This window comes from Panulirus ornatus, chromosome 42 (assembly GCF_036320965.1).
Source record: "Panulirus ornatus isolate Po-2019 chromosome 42, ASM3632096v1, whole genome shotgun sequence".
Lineage (NCBI taxonomy): Eukaryota > Metazoa > Arthropoda > Malacostraca > Decapoda > Palinuridae > Panulirus > Panulirus ornatus.
Window position 1 is genome coordinate 5,242,501 of NC_092265.1, and position 17,500 is coordinate 5,260,000.

General features: G+C 49.7%; 1 protein-coding gene across 6 annotated transcripts in view; it reads right to left on the reverse strand.

The window, feature by feature from the left end:
* The window catches only part of LOC139761857 (uncharacterized), a 557,099-nt gene that overhangs the window by 447,433 nt on the left and 92,166 nt on the right, over positions 1 to 17,500 (reverse strand). For all 6 annotated transcript variants that reach the window (XM_071686401.1, XM_071686397.1, XM_071686400.1 and 3 more), the window contains exon 2: positions 1 to 2,859. This exon is cut by the window's left edge and continues 143 nt beyond it. In XM_071686401.1, coding sequence (XP_071542502.1) covers positions 1 to 2,859 — 2,859 coding nt within the window. The remainder of the gene's footprint in view (positions 2,860 to 17,500) is intronic.

The window sequence follows — 17,500 nt, forward strand, 5'->3', positions numbered from 1 at the left end:
AACCCCCTCCATCAGGCGGCTCTTCACCTCCTTGACCTTGGATCGGACCTTGTCCTCTTTCTGACCCTCAGCGATCTTGTTCATGACCTCGTCCCAGCGGTTCTTCCGAGGCTGGCGGGGCCTCCGGGTCTCCTCCGATGTCTGTTCCTGGGCCTCGAGCAGCGCCTTCAGCTTAGACTGCACGTTCTTCTTGGGCATCGGAGGCGGGGGCGGCAGCGGCTTCCGAGTCTCCTCTTTCTTCTTCAGCGGCAGCGGGCGGGCGAGCCACGGCTTGTCGTACGTGCGAGGCTTCGGGGCCTGCTGAGCCTTGACGTCCTCGCCGCCTTCCACTGAGATGCCCGAGTCGGTCAGCTTCGAGTCTATCGTCGGCGCGGAGTTGCCGTCCTTGTTGTTCTTGGTCACCGAGGAGACTCGCGAGTCGCAGGATGAGGTGGAGTTGTTGGCCGGCGAGGCGGACCCTTGCTTAGGGTCAGAGGGTGATTGAGTGTGGTCCTGTTGCTCGCTTAACGTCAGGTCTTTGGATTCGGGCCGCAGCGTGCTGGCCGAACTCCTGTCTTCGTCGTCTATGGTACAACTACCTTCTTTGTCGTCGATCAAATCGTCTTTGAGGGAGTGGTCGTCGAAGCTGTGGTCGTGGTGGGTGTTGTCGTCTTGCGCATGACTCTGGTCGTCGAGGAGGGAGTCGTGGAGTGTGGAATTGCCTAAGGCCTCCTGGACCGGCTCCAGATCGGTCCTGGCACTCTCATCCTCGGCATCGCGGTCCCGGGGGTCAAGGTCGGAGTAGAATCCAGAGGAATCCATCTCCGACGTGCTGGGGTCATGAGCGCGACCCAGCTCCCGGTGATTGTGGTACAACTTTCCATCAATGATCCGGGCCATTCTGTCTCTGGCGGTCACAATACCGTGGTGGTCGCCCTCGCCCTCATCATCAGCTAAACTAACATCTACTTCCGTCAGTCTCTCGACGTCGATGACTCCCTGGAAGAGCCTGACGTCCTCAGTGGGCGAGGAGGCCGTGCCGGTGCCGCCCTCGGAGCGTGGGTCACACTCTGCGTCACCCTGGTAACCCTGGTCCAAACTGCCGGCGCTGGTGGTCATGGCTGCCGCAGCACCGCCCCACGCCGCCTCTGCGTCCGGCGTCACTTCACCGGGAGCCGTCGTCGCCAGGAGGAGCCGGGTGGTCAGCGGTGCCACGCGTCTGGCCATGGATGGCAACCGAGACATGTCAACGCCTACGGATATTTCCCTTAGCTCAGGGATGGTCTCGCACTGCTCTTCTTCAAGATCCTGCTTGGAGACTTCCTCATCGTGTTCGTTGCATTTCTGAAGTGATGCTTTCATCTCCTCCTCGTCTTCTTTCTTCTGCTGTTGTTCGAGTTCTTCCTCGTCATGCTGGAACTGCTCGGTTTCCGGCGACGGATGTGGCCGAGTCGGAGAGCTGCCACCGGATGAACTGACCTCTGCTGAGGTGCGAAGTTCCCTAATGATGGCCGACACATCGTTCTTGAACAACTCTTCGTCGACTCCCGTCACGCATGGGTCTGAGTCCCACCGAAGAAGAGGAGCCGCAGTGGATACCTCTCCCCGCCCTGAGGCTTCTGCGGGGAGAGACGCGTCGCAAACCTCGTCTTCCAGGGCTGCCACGTCCTCGTCTGATGGTGATCTACCTAAGGACGCTGAAGCCGTGACCGTGAAGTCGGGCATTTGGTCAGGGGTCAAGATTCCTAGTGAGGACTCGTCGCAGGTAGCATCTTCGGGAGAGCCTAAGCTGGCAATGTCGTCTTCGTGTTCGTCGTGTCCCGGTGCTCTTTTGGTCTGAGCGAACTCTCGAGGCTGAAGGGAGTCCTGACTCTCCGGGGAGGTTGGAAGAGAAGAGTCACGTCCTTCGATGGTGTACGTGGCGTTCGACGCGTCAGATGGCCGACGCCTGGCGGGGTTTGCTTCCTGAGAATGGGTTGAGGACGGCATTAAGCCTTGCCACACCGAACTCTGACCGCTGCTTCGGGCATTCAGGGGTAAGGTGTCGTCTTCTCCGATGTAGTCGAGGTCTAGGAATACTTTACCGGCGGGTGCGAAGATACCGTAACCTGGATGACACGTGAAATATATGACCCCGTCTACCGACCCGTCGTTCTTCCCCACTGGTCGCTCTAACTCTACACCGCACCACTCGCCGCTGGCGAAGGCCGTCCTACCGAAGTAGCGCAGGGTTCCATGTTCGGCGCCGCCGACGACGACTCGTCTACCGACGCACTCGCGGGATAGGTGGTGGGCTGGGGATTCGGTTCCCGACACGGGGTGGATGGAGCCGTCCCAGCAAGACCGGGGGCCGCGTATACTGGATATGCGGTAGGTAAGGCTAGGGTCACTGACGTCTTCGTTGGACCCACGCGTTATCTTCGCCAACTGTCTAGAGAACGCCGATTCCGTCGACGCTTTGAGGCCTCTCAGGCCTTCGTGGCTTTCCCTGCCCCATACTCGCTCCTCTTCCGCCCAGATGTCACCACTGTTGTACTGGAAGCCGAGGCGGCTGCCACCGGGGCCTTGTCTCTGAGCGCGTCGGCTCTGGGCCGAATCTGGCAGTTCGCTGTCGGAGAGGCGACCGACTCGTCCCGAAGATAACCTGAGGCGTGGGACAGACGGGCGCGGGTGATGAAGGGAGCCCCCCTGTAGATGCGCGGGGTTGGCTATGATCTCCCTGGAGGTGTCGTACGTGGGAGACGTCTTGGATAAGGCGAGCGGGGGTGGTCCGGCCGCATAGGGTAGAGTGCCGAGCTGCAGCTGAGAAGGTGCTGCTGCCGAGGTGGGCCGAGGGAGAGCCGACCGTCGCACCGTCGGGATGCGACTCTCGCCAGGAGCCTGTAAAGGACGAGAGAAGAAAAGACTTATAATACTTGGCCGACAGAGATATATCCTAATGCACGTTCCTACATTACTGTGAAGTGTACAAAGCCCTTACCACAATACACACACACTCGACTCGAGATGGTACTTTCCTCTCTACACTTACTACGCCATTTGCCCTCTACTTCCTGCTCACAGACGCACACACACACACACACATCACAACACTTTATTCACCTGGTCCTGACCTGTGGACGTGGCCAGCTTTCTGAGAGCTGCAGGAGCCTCATAACGACAGGAACGAAGCAGGAACGCAAGGTAAGGGTAAGGTGTGTTTGTGTTTGTATATCATACCCATTTATCAACCAACCAAAGGGGAGGATGAACACCTATGGAGGTTGTGGCCCTACTATCACTCCCAGGATACCAACCCATGCGGGCCCGACATCGTCCAGGCCCGTGCCGACTCGTGGTCAGCAACGCTAACTACTACACCAAGGAGGCATGCGTATACGTGTGTGCATACATACATAGAGATAAAGAGCTACATAAAGACACATGCACAGAATGAAAGAGCAAAACAGTAAGGGAACCCGACCAAGATCGCCGCGTGACGTATTACTGTCTTAGTTGAGGGTGAGGAAGGCATGTGGGAGGGGTGGGGGAGAGATGTACTGAGGGGAGTGGCTGGTGGGTAGTGGTTCCTCCCCAGCTGGGGTAAGTGGTCATGCCCTTACGCACGGCTGACGAGATACCAGCTGGCTCCTAGTGGTGTTGGTGGGTGGTAATGGAACCAGCTGGCTGGTTAATGGTAGGACAGGGGGTCAGGAGAGGGTACCAGCTGGCTGGTTATGGAGGTGAAGAGGGGACTAGTTGGCTGGTCTGGTGGCGTTGGGGTAACGAGCGAACCAACTGGCCTGTGATGGTGTTGGGGATGACGAGGGAACCAGCTGGGAAACATAACATTGGGACACATTTACATCAGCAAGAAGACCAGCTTACGTGCGCGCACACACACACACACACACACACACACACATCTCTCAGACCAAGGTGGGTGGGGGGAGAGATGTACTGAGGGGAGTGGCTGGTGGGTAGTGGTTCCTCCCCCACTGGGGTAAGTGGTCATGCCCTTACGCACGGCTGACGAGGATACCAGCTGGTGGTTATGGAGGTGAAGAGGGGACTAGTTGGCTGGCTGGTGGCGTTGGGGTAACGAGCGAACCAACTGGCCTGTGATGGTGTTGGGGATGACGAGGGAACCAGCTGGGAAAACATAACATTGGGACACATTTACATCAGCAAGAAGACCAGCTTACGTGCGCGCACACACACACACACACACAACAACACACACACACACACAACACACACACACACATCACAACACTTTATTCACCTGGTCCTGACCTGTGGACGTGGCCAGGCTTTCTAGAGCTGCAGGAGCCCTCATAACGACAGGAACGAGCAGGAACGCAAGGTAAGGGTAAAGGTGTGTTTGTGTTTGTATATCATACCCATTTATCAACCAACCAAAGGGGAGGATGAACACCTATGGAGGTTGTGGCCCTACTATCACTCCAGGATACCAACCATGCGGCCCGACATCGTCCAGGCCGTGCCGACTCGTGGTCAGCAACGCTAACTACTACACAAAGGGAGGCATGCGTATACGTGTTGTGCATACATACATAGAGAATAAAGAGCTACATAAAGACACATGCCCGGGCAGAATGAAAGAGCAAAACAGTAAGGGAACCCGACCAAGATCGCCGCGTGACGTATTACTGTCTTAGTTGAGGTGAGGAAGGCATGTGGGAGGGGTGGGGGAGAGATGTACTGAGGGGAGTGGCTGGTGGGTAGTGGTTCCTCCCCCACTGGGGTAAGTGGTCATGCCCTTACGCACGGCTGACGAGGATACCAGCTGGTGGTTATGGAGGTGAAGAGGGGACTAGTTGGCTGGCTGGTGGCGTTGGGGTAACGAGCGAACCAACTGGCCTGTGATGGTGTTGGGGATGACGAGGGAACCAGCTGGGAAAACATAACATTGGGACACATTTACATCAGCAAGAAGACCAGCTTACGTGCGCGCACACACACACACACGAAATATATATATATATATTATATATATATATATAATATATATATATAATATATATATATAATATATATATATATAATATATATATATAATATATATATATAATATATATAATATATATATATAATATATATATATATAATATATATAATATATATAATATATATAATATATATATATATTATATATATATATATATAATATATATAATATATATAATATATTATTATTATTATTATCATTATTATCATTATTATTATCATTACTATTATTATTATTATTATTATTATTATTATTATTATTATTATTATTATTATTATTATTATTATTACTATGAGTGAAGACCACCTTGTGTCACCACGGTCTCAGCTTCAAGTCACCTTCACGCTGGGCCCAGCCAAGCTTGACCGAGCCACACACACACACACACACACACACACACACATACACACACACACATGCTCCTCACACACCCTCACACTAACTGACACTGTCACCCCCACTACTGGCTCACACTGACACTCATTCTACACCTGTTCACCTCAACTCTCATCGCACTACTAACTCACACTAACTCAACAACACAACTCGCTCACTCTTACCAGCACACTGACAGCTCACCCTACCCTCCATAACATGTCTCTCTGACTGACACTCACGCCTCTCCCATCATCAACCGTTGCACCGACCTCTTGTACTGTCGTACCTCGAAAACACAGATGCACCGCGGCCGCAACACTCGCAACACGCCCCAGGTGTTGCGAGTGCAACACCTTCGGGAAGGTCTTCGTGAGGCGGCAGCAGCAGGGCTGCGACGCTTGCCACCATTACTGATAAAGAATTAAAGGTGGAGTAGAGTTCCGTGTCCTACATTCACACGCCTCCCCATCACCATATGTATATTACATGGCCTTCACGTATACCATATGTAACAAGTGTCATAATTACACACACACACACACACACACACACACACACACACACACACACACACACACACACACACGCCTCCAACCCTGAAAGGAAGGATAAACACCTGTGTTGTGTGTAGGCCGACTGACGTGCCCCTAGATTCGAACCCATGCGGGATGGCCCGTGGTGACTCATGGTCAGTAACGCTAACCTCTACAGCACGGGCGCCCGTGTGTGTGTGTGTGTGTGTGTGTGTGTGTGTGTGTGTGTGTGTGTGTGTGTGTGTGCTTAAACCAGTTACTCAGACGTGGAGACACTGGCAATTAACACACACACACCTGTACACAACTGGCACACATGCAATGCTAACAGGTGTAAAAGCACACATTACACATCTGTCGCCAACATCTTCCCGTCCCTCGGAGTATCATCAAAAGACGTTTAGCGTAACCTGACAAGAAAACATAGAAGGCAACACACAATCTTATACCATCTTGAGCGATCTTATGAGCATGTGTTCGGTGTGCATAGAATTGAGATTAATATCGTAATTCGAAGCGATGAGGAAGACACTATGTGCGTCCAGTTTCTCTGGGTATAACATGAAAATATACGGAACTAAGCCTCCTGGACTCTTGAAAAGCTCTCTACACAAATCAGCAACATAGAGTGCTCTCTCTCTCTCTCTCTCTATCTCTATCTCTATCTATCTATCTATCTATCTATCTATCCATCCATCCATCCATCCATCCATCCATCCATCCACCTATCTATCTATCTATCTATCTATCTATCTACATCTATCAATCTCTATCTATCCTTGATGAGCCCAGCTGGTTTAATGGAGCAACAGCTCACGTAGTAGCAAACACGTAGAACACGTGCTGTGTGAACACGCACACACCGAGAAGGTCGGTCGTCATCTCGTGCATAAGTATAATATCTAGACATAGCTGTCCGTCCGCTGCGACCATGAACTGCCGCCAGCCGATTACACAACGTGCACTTGCATCGGGTTGGTGGGAGGGCTCTAGACACGACCTGACCTTCACACACGTGCGCACACATCATCATCATCATCATCATCATCATCATCTTTCCCTATACAGCTATGGAGCGCGCGAACAACCCCACGCTGTGGTAACGTGATCGTGTCATACATACCCTGTGGGGACGAGGCACCGCCGGCCTGACCAGCTAGCTACCAGACCTTGACAAGGAGAGGAGGAGGAGGAGGAGGAAAAACTACTTTGTTCTAAGCAGCTTGAAATACATTCCTACCAGCTCAACCATCCATGACTCGGTCTGCTCCTATTGTTGCAGTCGAGGAGGGTGTTGTTGGCAGAGGGTGTGGCAGCACGTCCCCAGGAACAGCGGAAAGCATGGCCACCACGCCACCCCTCCACCATGGCCACCACGTCGTCCACCCCGTGAGAGCACAGTCACCCAGCCACTCACTGCCACTGCTCCTCTTACTCGCCTCACTCTCCCAGACACCATCCAAACCCTTCTCTTCATCCATTCCTCTCTTCCCTCTTTTTTCCAGGGTCCACCCAACCATCCATGTGGGCTCCATTCTCCCTCTTACCTCTCCCCACACTCAACACAACGCCTCTCTCTCTCTCTCTCTCCCACACCTCATGGCTCCTCTCTTCTTATATTCATCCTTCCCTCCCTCAGATTCAACATATTCCTTCTATCGACATTAATCTCCCCTCTAAGATTCCGTCAATCCTCAGCCACTCTCCTCTGACCCTTCTCCAAATCCCTACTAATCCCTCTTTCTCTCTCATTCATATTCCATAAATCCTCTTCTCTCCACCTTTTTCCCTTTCCTAAGCTCCGCCTATCCTTTCCTCTCCCCCAGCATTTCCAGATCTCTAACCATCCCTCTCCTTCACTCTCCCTCCCTTCCCATCCCTCTCTCAGACCCCGCCTACAGCTCCCACTGCCTCCTCCTCACTGTCATCATCTGTCTATCAACCATCCCACGGTTCCCCCGCCTCCCCCCCCCCCCCCAAGTCTTACCGCCAGGGGACGTTATAGACACGAAAGTTTCCTCATAGTGCGAGACTTCCCACCCAGTAATGTGTCTCCTCGACCATCAGGAGACCGTCCCATCCCGTCACACACTACATTAATAAAGTCACTTTTTCTAATAGAGAAAAAATTAATACTGGAGAGAGAGAGAGAGAGAGAGAGAGAGAGAGAGAGAGAGAGAGAGAGAGAGAGAGAGAGAGAGATTAAACGTTGGAGTGGCCGCGGTCACCCTACCATCACACGACCTGAATTCCTCGTCATGCTTTCTTTAAACATTCTCTCTCTCTCTCTCTCTCTCTCTCTCTCTCTCTCTCTCTCTCTCTCTCTCTCTCTCTCTCTCTCTCTCTCTTCTCTCCCCAACAACTACCTATGTGTTCCTCCTCCCCTACACTGTTCCTCTTCCGGCTTGCCTCAACTCCTACCCCCCATTTCAACTTCCCCATTTCATTCACAGGTCCGTCTGTGCCTCCCAAGCTGACGATCGTAAACTCTCCATCGATCTACTTTACCGCTAATCCCCCCCCCCCCCTCCTCTCTCTCTCACGTCTCCTTTTACCCAACACGCAGCCATAAATTCCTAGCACCAGCAAGTCTCACAAGCCACAGACACACTTTATAAGTACCTCACGCAGCCCCCTCACATGACACCACTACTCACTGAAGCATCCTCAAGCCTTCTTACACACCACAAGCACGAATCCCCAGCTGACATCCAGACACCAACACCTGTCGACATACAACTCCCCATTCCTGTCACCACATCCAAAACGTCTGACCACTCTCGGCGGCACCACCACATCCAACACACGTACGACATTCAGACATTATCAGCATCACTACAAAGGCCAAAGAGGGAAAACCATGACGCTAAAAGCATTAATGAGCAACACATTCGAAGAAGACAAGAAATCGATCAACACGACGAGTAAGTAATTCATCCGTGCAACAGTGACTCAGACGATCCCGACAACACAACATCCATAAACCTCAGGAAACTCAGAACAAAGCAACTGGCATTATAACAGGTTGTACCTAATCCACGTACATCATACTTTCCTTCCATCATCACGACGAAATAAAAGAATATATATATATATATATATATATATATATATATATATATATATATATATATATATATATATATATAGGCTCAACTACATAACGATAATCACACATTTTCGACATCATCACCTTATATTAGCCAAATCCGACCACAATAAGCAAACACACACATATACAGTCCATCCAAATACTAATACTCGAAGACTCCTCCTCCTCCTCCTCCTCCCTCCTCCTCATCCTCATCCTCCTTCTTCTTCTCCTTGCCCTCTTCCTCCTTCTCCTTCTCTTCGCCCTGGACACATATATACATGTGAGAGGCTAAACACTTTCTCCCGAGGCATTAAAAGTGTCCATTTACCCAGACTCGTCTGCGACCCTCTTCAAGCGACATCGGGACAAGCGTCGACCAAGACCTAACCCACTCTGTCCGTAGTGCCACCCCGACCCACACCCACGATACAACACTCGGGTGGCGGACCTTCTCCAAAACCCCCGACACTTCCTCTACGAAACTTCCTCTCCGACACTTCCTCCACGACACTTCCTTTACAACGCTTCCCCTATGTCACTTCCCCAACGACAGATAACTGGCAGCGACCGGCTGACGCAGCAGGATGCCTGGTTCCATCGACTGGACAACGTGCAAGGCAGGAGCAACAACAGTAATGAACCGAACACTTGCCTTCACCTCCCTTACTTACCCATATCCCTCCTGCACTTGACTACACTTAACCCCCTCCCTCCCTACTCCATCATGAAACCTTCCCACTGGATGTCCACCTTCCCTGTAGCTCCCCACCTTCGCCCCAGCTTCCCTTCTTCCCTCTGGCTCCCCACCTTTCCTCTAGCTTCCCATCATTTCTTATACCGCCCCTTCTTCCCTCAAGCTCCCTACCTTCTCTCTAAATCCCCACCTTCCCTCTAGCTCCCCCACCTTTTCTCTATCTCCTCTTCTTCCCTAAAGCACCCCAACTTCTCCCTAGCTCCCCACCTACCTCCTAACTCGCCCCCTTCCTCATAAAGTCCTTCTTTCCCCCAACCATCAGCAATTAACCTCTCCAGCCGCATCCTTAGCCCATGAACCAGCACGGTAATCCCTCCTGCCATCCTCCTTTTAGCATTGTGGACTGTTAACTGGAGGAGCATCACGAGGATTTTTCCCTCTGACATGTGATCGAGATCATTTTCCTTCTCAAAACAGCTCAGGACGATCGGTCGCCTCATCCTGCCACAGCCGTGGGAAGATGCAACATCAAACGTCCCTTTCCTTGACTTTTATCTCGCGGTCTCCGGGAGGTGTCGAATTATGAGCAGATGGCGCCATCTGCCTGAAACGTCTTCCGCAAATGCTGAGACTTCCTGGTGTGGATGGGGTACAAATATTGCCCAAAAGCACACTCGCACGAAAAAATTTAGATATTGAAAACCAAGGCTGAATGAGAAGAAAGTGTGTAGAACGTGTGTAGAAAGTGTATGAAAAAAATGAATTACACCAAGTAATACAAGAACGAAGAAGATGTATGAGAAAATGGGGGAGGAGGGGGATATGAGAGGAGGAAACACAATGAGGAAAAGTGAGGTTGAGAAAAATTTTACGTTCACCTTCCTAATCACTAAACCAGAACTCACATCGCCCAAGCCACTCACTGCCATGTCACTATTTGCTCTGAGGTAATATCCGATAATGTAGGTAACCAATTTAACTTCCTTTACCCCCACGTCCCGCTGAGGAACCTTAGTTAATCACCCTTCCCGTTCCGAGATCACCCATATACCGCTGGAGAAAAAGGGAAGCCCCCCTTTAAGATATCAACATAATTATCCCTTGACGACCCGCGGTGACTGGGAGTGTTTCAAGGGCGGGGCAAGAGACTCTCCCTCCGTCCGTCCCTCCGTCCGTCCGTCCGTCCGCCTTCTGCTTTATGGACGGGTCCAAAACGATACCACGGGTTTGCGCAACGCGCAGAAGGGGGGGGGGGCGTCTCTTAACTATACGAGTGCGCCTACGACGATGAGATTTTGGCCGCGAAGCTTGGCCAGAGAGAGAGAGAGAGAGAGAGAGAGAGAGAGAGAGAGAGAGAGGCACGTAACCCTGGGAGCCAGCTGCAGGAGGCCTGTGCGTTTATACCAGCACGATCGAGAGAGAGAGAGAGAGAGAGAGAGAGAGAGAGAGAGAGAGAGAGAGAGAGAGAGAGAGAGAGAGAGAGAGAGAGTAAAGGACGGGTCAATACTATCCTCCTATGTTTAGAAAAGCATGATGGGAGGGGGAGTGGGATTTAGGGGAGAGAGGGTGTTGATAGTGGCCACACAACCCCCCCCCCCTCCCACCCTCCCATGCATACAGATACGAGGTGTTTGTGTGTGTGTGTGTGTGTGTGTGTGTGTGGGAGGTGGGGGGTCCATACTCCTGATATATCCCCCACCCACTTGTCCCTCCTTCTCCTAACTCCAACACTCTACTACCCCCATAACTCCAACACTCCACTACTCCCATCATTATCATCACCCCCCCCCCCAATACACAACACGAAAAACCACCAACACCACACCATCACGCCACAAATACCACCCCCACCACAGCAAACCAAACCCTTCACCTCATCTTCACCCTACCACACCGCGCTACCTCACCCGCCCATAACCTCACGCCACCGCCACACCCCCACCACACCAACATCCCCAGCACCCCGGCCGCCTCCCTAGTGGAAGCTGGAGTTATGACCGGCTGCCTCACCCCTCCTAAAGTAAACTGAAAATGGCTGTTGTGTGAGACCATGGACGGATTCCAGGACACACTCGACCAGGGCGAGGACACACTAACTCGACCAGGGCGAGGACACGCTAACTCAACCAGGGCGAGGACACACTCGACCAGGGCTTGGACACACACACACTCGACCAGGGCAAACACATAGACACTACGAATCTCAAACGTGCACCACACCGAACAGTTACGAACAAAATTATGTACACACATGTCTCCAAGATGCACGACAACATAAGAATTCGGACATTATCATACGCTCGAGCTGTAACCCACACACACACACACACACACACACACACACACACACACGGCACCAGACCCGACGCCATCATAAAGTTAAGCTCAGCTTCAAGTCCATTTCTTTTTATGTGTAAAAGATGTAGAGTGGCGTCACTTTAGGCTGCTACTGCACCGCCCACTTGCACTACAGCAGATAAAGATCAATACGTACTGTACTTTTGGTGACGCAATGATACACACACAAAAAATTATCGTGACAAACTCAATATATATATATATATATATATATATATATATATATATATATATATATATATATATACCCCGTGAATAATGTACCACACAACAGTACTACGGTAATAAAGTTTATATCTAATAAGGCGAACTTAAGCTTATAAAAAATAAGTTCTAAATAACAATGAACAAAGACCCGATCCTCTCCGAGAGTTCAGGCCAAACACATTAAACTTACGCTGTCGTCAACACACACACACACACACACACACACACACACACACACCAGACTGAAAGTTCAAAGGAGAGAAACTGAACTTAACACACTCACTGTAACAATGAAAAAAAAAAATCTAAAACAATAAACCCACGCCGTCCAAAATCTTTAAATAAAAAGATTTTTAAAACGCCCGACACTAATCTCTTTAAACGTCCCAGAGAGAAAAAAAGTTGGACGAGTTGGTCGATCTAACGTTGTGCGATGATGAAGGTGGTAATGATCTCTCCGTCACAGTGACGGATGTCGAGGTGGTGACTGAATTACACCCGCGCCGTCGCACACACACACACACACACACACACACACACACACACACACACACACACAAGCACACACCTCAGACTCAGCGAGTGGCGTGGGGGGGGGGGGGGGGGTAGTATCTACCGTCTACTGCATGACGCCGACCCTTACTGACGGGTGTGGCGGAGGCTGGACACCAGAGAGGGGAAGGAGGATTGGGGTGGGTGCGATGGAAGGTGGGGGGGTGGTGGGGGGCGGGTTGAGACAGGTGGAATGGGTGTGGTAAATGCATAGTGGGGTAGGGGGATGGAACAGGGGAGGTGGGGGACGTGGGTGGTAATAGAGGAATGGTGATGAGGGTGTATGAAATAGGATGGACAGTAAGAGGGACGAGGGAGAGCAGACACCCCCCTCCCCCATGGCATCGCACATACAGTGCCTCAATTTGACCAGCCGTGAACAACAGCTGTATGTAACCTACTTGCTCGAACCTACCTACGAGTACCCACGACGGACGTTTTGACAGTGTGGCAGGGCCAGCGCGTAGCGTTCACCAAAAGAAGTTGATGGAGGGAGAGAGAGAGAGAGAGAGAGAGAGAGAGAGAGAGAGAGAGAGAGAGAGAGAGAGAGAGAGAGAGGCTCGGGTTGCACAATTTCGACCGGGCACCTCCGTCTGGAGGTAAATTACGTACATTATAACCAATTACATTACACATCCATCAAACAAGAGCACTCACAGGAATATATATATATATATATATATATATATATATATACGAATAACAGCCCACTGAAAGTTCATTTAGAAATGCGACCACAACAATGACGCCTCAAGATCTAAATCTTAAGAACTTTGAAGGGAATATAAGACCATCACACACCTGCTAGCTGTTCGTGAGCCATTGTTGTCTCGTGCTGAACAATGGACAGAACGATTGCCTAACTACACCACCTAGCCTAACCGGCGCATGAGGCCGTCAATACTGTCATGAGATCAATATTTCCTAATGACAGAGAACGTTGTTGAAGACTGAGCCAGAAGAAAATAACAAGATCAGAGTTTACGCGTAAGAAAAAGGATGATCATCATTCAGGAATTATTGTAGGACACAGAGGCTTAGTCGTGAGCGAACAGGTCCTCGAGCGATGCGAGGACAGAAGAGCCACACTGGCCTGTGTATAACCTAACCTCAAACAAGAACACTCGAACAAGAACACTGTCAGAGATGTAAATTTATCTCGAGTCATGAGTTGGTGCGTGAATGGAACAGAGTTATGAGACCATGAACTTGGACGGACGGCCTGCAAACTTCAAAGTTTAAATCTAAAAGAAGAAGAAAAAGTTCTATAATAGTACAGAAAGTTCAAGAGTTCAGGAGTGAAGTATTAGAATCTCTCTCTCTCTCTCTCTCTCTCTCTCTCTCTCTCTCTCTCTCTCTCTCTCTCTCTCTCTCTCTCTCTCAGTATTGTATAAATAGGTAATTGCACACAAGGCAGGTCTGTGTGTTTATCGAGACAGTGGAAGCGTAGAGAGGAGAGCCATCACAAGATTGTGACCTGGTTCTAGTGTAGGGTGGGAGGAGGAGGAGGAGGAGGGGCCACACCACAACCCCAACATCAAATTAATCCCCCAGCCACACAACCCCCCCCCCCCTACACACATGCACACACACACACACACACACACACACACACACACACACTCAACACTTTAAAATATATCTCACATGACGAGTGAGGAGGGAGAGGAGGGGGAAGGAGGGGAGGGAGGAGGAGAGAAAGAGTTCATAAATAATTCACTTGTGGAAAATGTGAATGAGACAGGGAGAGAGAGATGAAGACATGAACAGAAAACAGGACATGGCGGCGGTGGCAACAACAGCATTATTATTATCATCATCATTATCATTATTATCATTATCATTATTATTATTTTTATTATCATTATCATTATTACTATCATCACTACGAGAGCTGAAGGGGGGTAAATGAAAGATGAGGTGAGGCAATATCAATAAATCACCGAGACAATAAGAACATGTTTTGGAAGGGGATGAATATGCTGGTGTGAGGTAGGGGGAAGAGGAATAGACGAGGAAGTGATAACAGGCCAAAGAAAACGTGAGAAACAGATGGAGCGAGTAATGTGGAGGACTGATGAATGTGTCAGAGGAGGGAAGAGTAGTAGAAGGAGGGGGAGAGACCAAGAAGATGGGAGAATGGACTGGAGGAAGCTCTGAGGTATCGGAACCAGAGACGCAGGATAAACTTGATCAATTTGGTTGTATAGTCGGGGAGCGACGTGCCTATCAGCAGGCTGCAACAGGGCGTATTATTGTCAATATTATCATTATTATTATCATTATCATTATTATTAATATTATCATTATCATTATTATTATTATCATCATTATTATCACCATTATTACTATCAACTTCATCGTCATTACTACTAGTAGCCCATCACATCACTATCATCATCATCACTATTAGTGCTACAGCCATTATGATCATTACTAACGTTATTCTCATTATCTTTAGTGAAAATTACGGTTATTCAGACGCCTATACGCACCTGGGGAACGACGACAATTCACATCCTAAAATCAGTAATATTTGTCACTTGATAATAAAATCGGGCCGTTGGTAAAATTTACGACCCATACAACGACCTACGACTTAACGGTAATAGTATTTACGACACTGCTATTTATCAAAACGGCCCTTAAATAAACAAGGGAAGGGTACAGAACTGATTATTCGAATAATACAAAGCAGGCATTTCAATGCCCACGTACAGGACAATCATACGTATATGTCTGTGGATAGGGTTGGTCTGGCATCAGTACAAGACATTCAGGCGAACGAAAATGAAAACGGATGAGTTGTGGTGCGACTGTGATGCTAAATACAAAATTACTCCTGCCAGCTCCAGTCCAACATGACATAAACATACATCAACCTGCGCACGAAGGCAGGCTTGAAGACGTATATTACAGGGGCTCCCACGGTAAATATATCACACACATGGGTACGTACGCCGACGCATCAAGGATGACATCAGTACTCCTCTCTCTCTCTCTCTCTCTCTCTCTCTCTCTCTCTCTCTCTCTCTCTCTCTCTCTCTCTCTCTCTCTCTCTCCCTTGAGCCTTTGAAAATCCCTTTCCTTCACCTTAATCCTCCCTCGCGCAACTTCTGGTTCTCTTCAGTTCTTTCGGGGTGACTGAAATTCACCTCTCGTTCTCAAGGGCCCTTTTAACGAACTCTCTATATCAGCGAGGCGGACCTCTGACACAACACGACCCACACCATCAAGGACCCAGGATGCTAGTCCCGAGGAAGCGTTAGAAAACGACAAACTTATTCGTGAAGACTGTCGAGAAAACGGGCGGAGGGTAATGGACTTGGGAGGGCTGGCCGGGGGGGCGGTGTGGGTGGGGCGGGCTAGTGGCTTCGTCTGGGGCGGTGACGTAAACAAACACCCCCATGTGCAACCAACCACCTTGTTGTTCCCCAGTTGGTGCTCATGACGCCGCAACCACCTCAAGTGGGTCAGAGGATGGAGGGAGGGGAGAGGGATGTGGAGGGAGGGAGGGGAAGGGAAGGGAAGGGGAGGGGGAAGAGGGTCGCCCTTTGCTAGAGGTGCTGCTCCTCCCCCCTCTCTCCCCCCTTGAACCATGCTTCTTCATGAGAGACGACATGCGAAGGGAGATTCAGGCAACTGCAAGGGGATGAGGCAACATGGAAATGAATGACAATTAGCCGGAGTAGAACCGTGAACATGAAGACAAAATATGATGATGGTGGTAATGGAATATGGTAAAAAAATGAAAATGAACAACAAACTACAATGAAGATGCACATATAACGATAGAGAAAATAGTGAAGAAGACATATATATATATATGTATATATATATATATATATATATATATATATATATATATATATATATATATATATATATATATATATAGGAAGATAAAAGTGGAGATGGAGGAAACTAAGAGTATCAAAATGACTCTCAAATAAGGGAATGAGGTGGAAAACAAGACCAGAGAAAAGGAAGCAGAAAAAAAAAAAACATTACTTGGAGATGAGGAAGGGAGCCGGACAGGTGTTGCTTCTGGGGGACTGAGGGAGATCCAGGGAGATGAAGGGAGGGAGCGGAAAATGGGAGACACATGAGGTTATGAGGGACCACGGATGATGAGCTCCCGGGACGAACGACGGTCCACACATTATGAGGTGACACCTGCAGACTTGAGGAAGAGATTCAGGAGTGCTGAAACTGCGGAAGGAGAGAGAGAGAGAGAGAGAGAGAGAGAGAGAGAGAGAGAGAGAGAGAGAGAGAGAGAGAGAGAGAGAGAGAGAGACTGAGACTGACGGTGAGAGAAAAAGACAAAGACTAAAAGGTGGGAGAGAGAGAGAGAGAGAGGGAGTAATATATACACTTACAAAAAAATCATGCACGAAATGAGGACGCGTATAATGCCACTTGGCATACACTGTGCAACATTAGAGCAATATCTTGACCTTCCCCCCCCCCCTCCCCCACAAGTAACATCCGTTCACTAAGTCGTCGTTTCTCCCCCTCAGCAACACAGTGTATCCTATCCTCCAACCCCCTCCCCTCCATCATCCCCCTCACCTCCCACCAGCATCAAGTACCATTACCTCCCTGCATGCAAGATATCACATCACACACACACACACACACACACACACACACACACACACACACCCCAACTCCTTGATCTTATCAGTTCATCA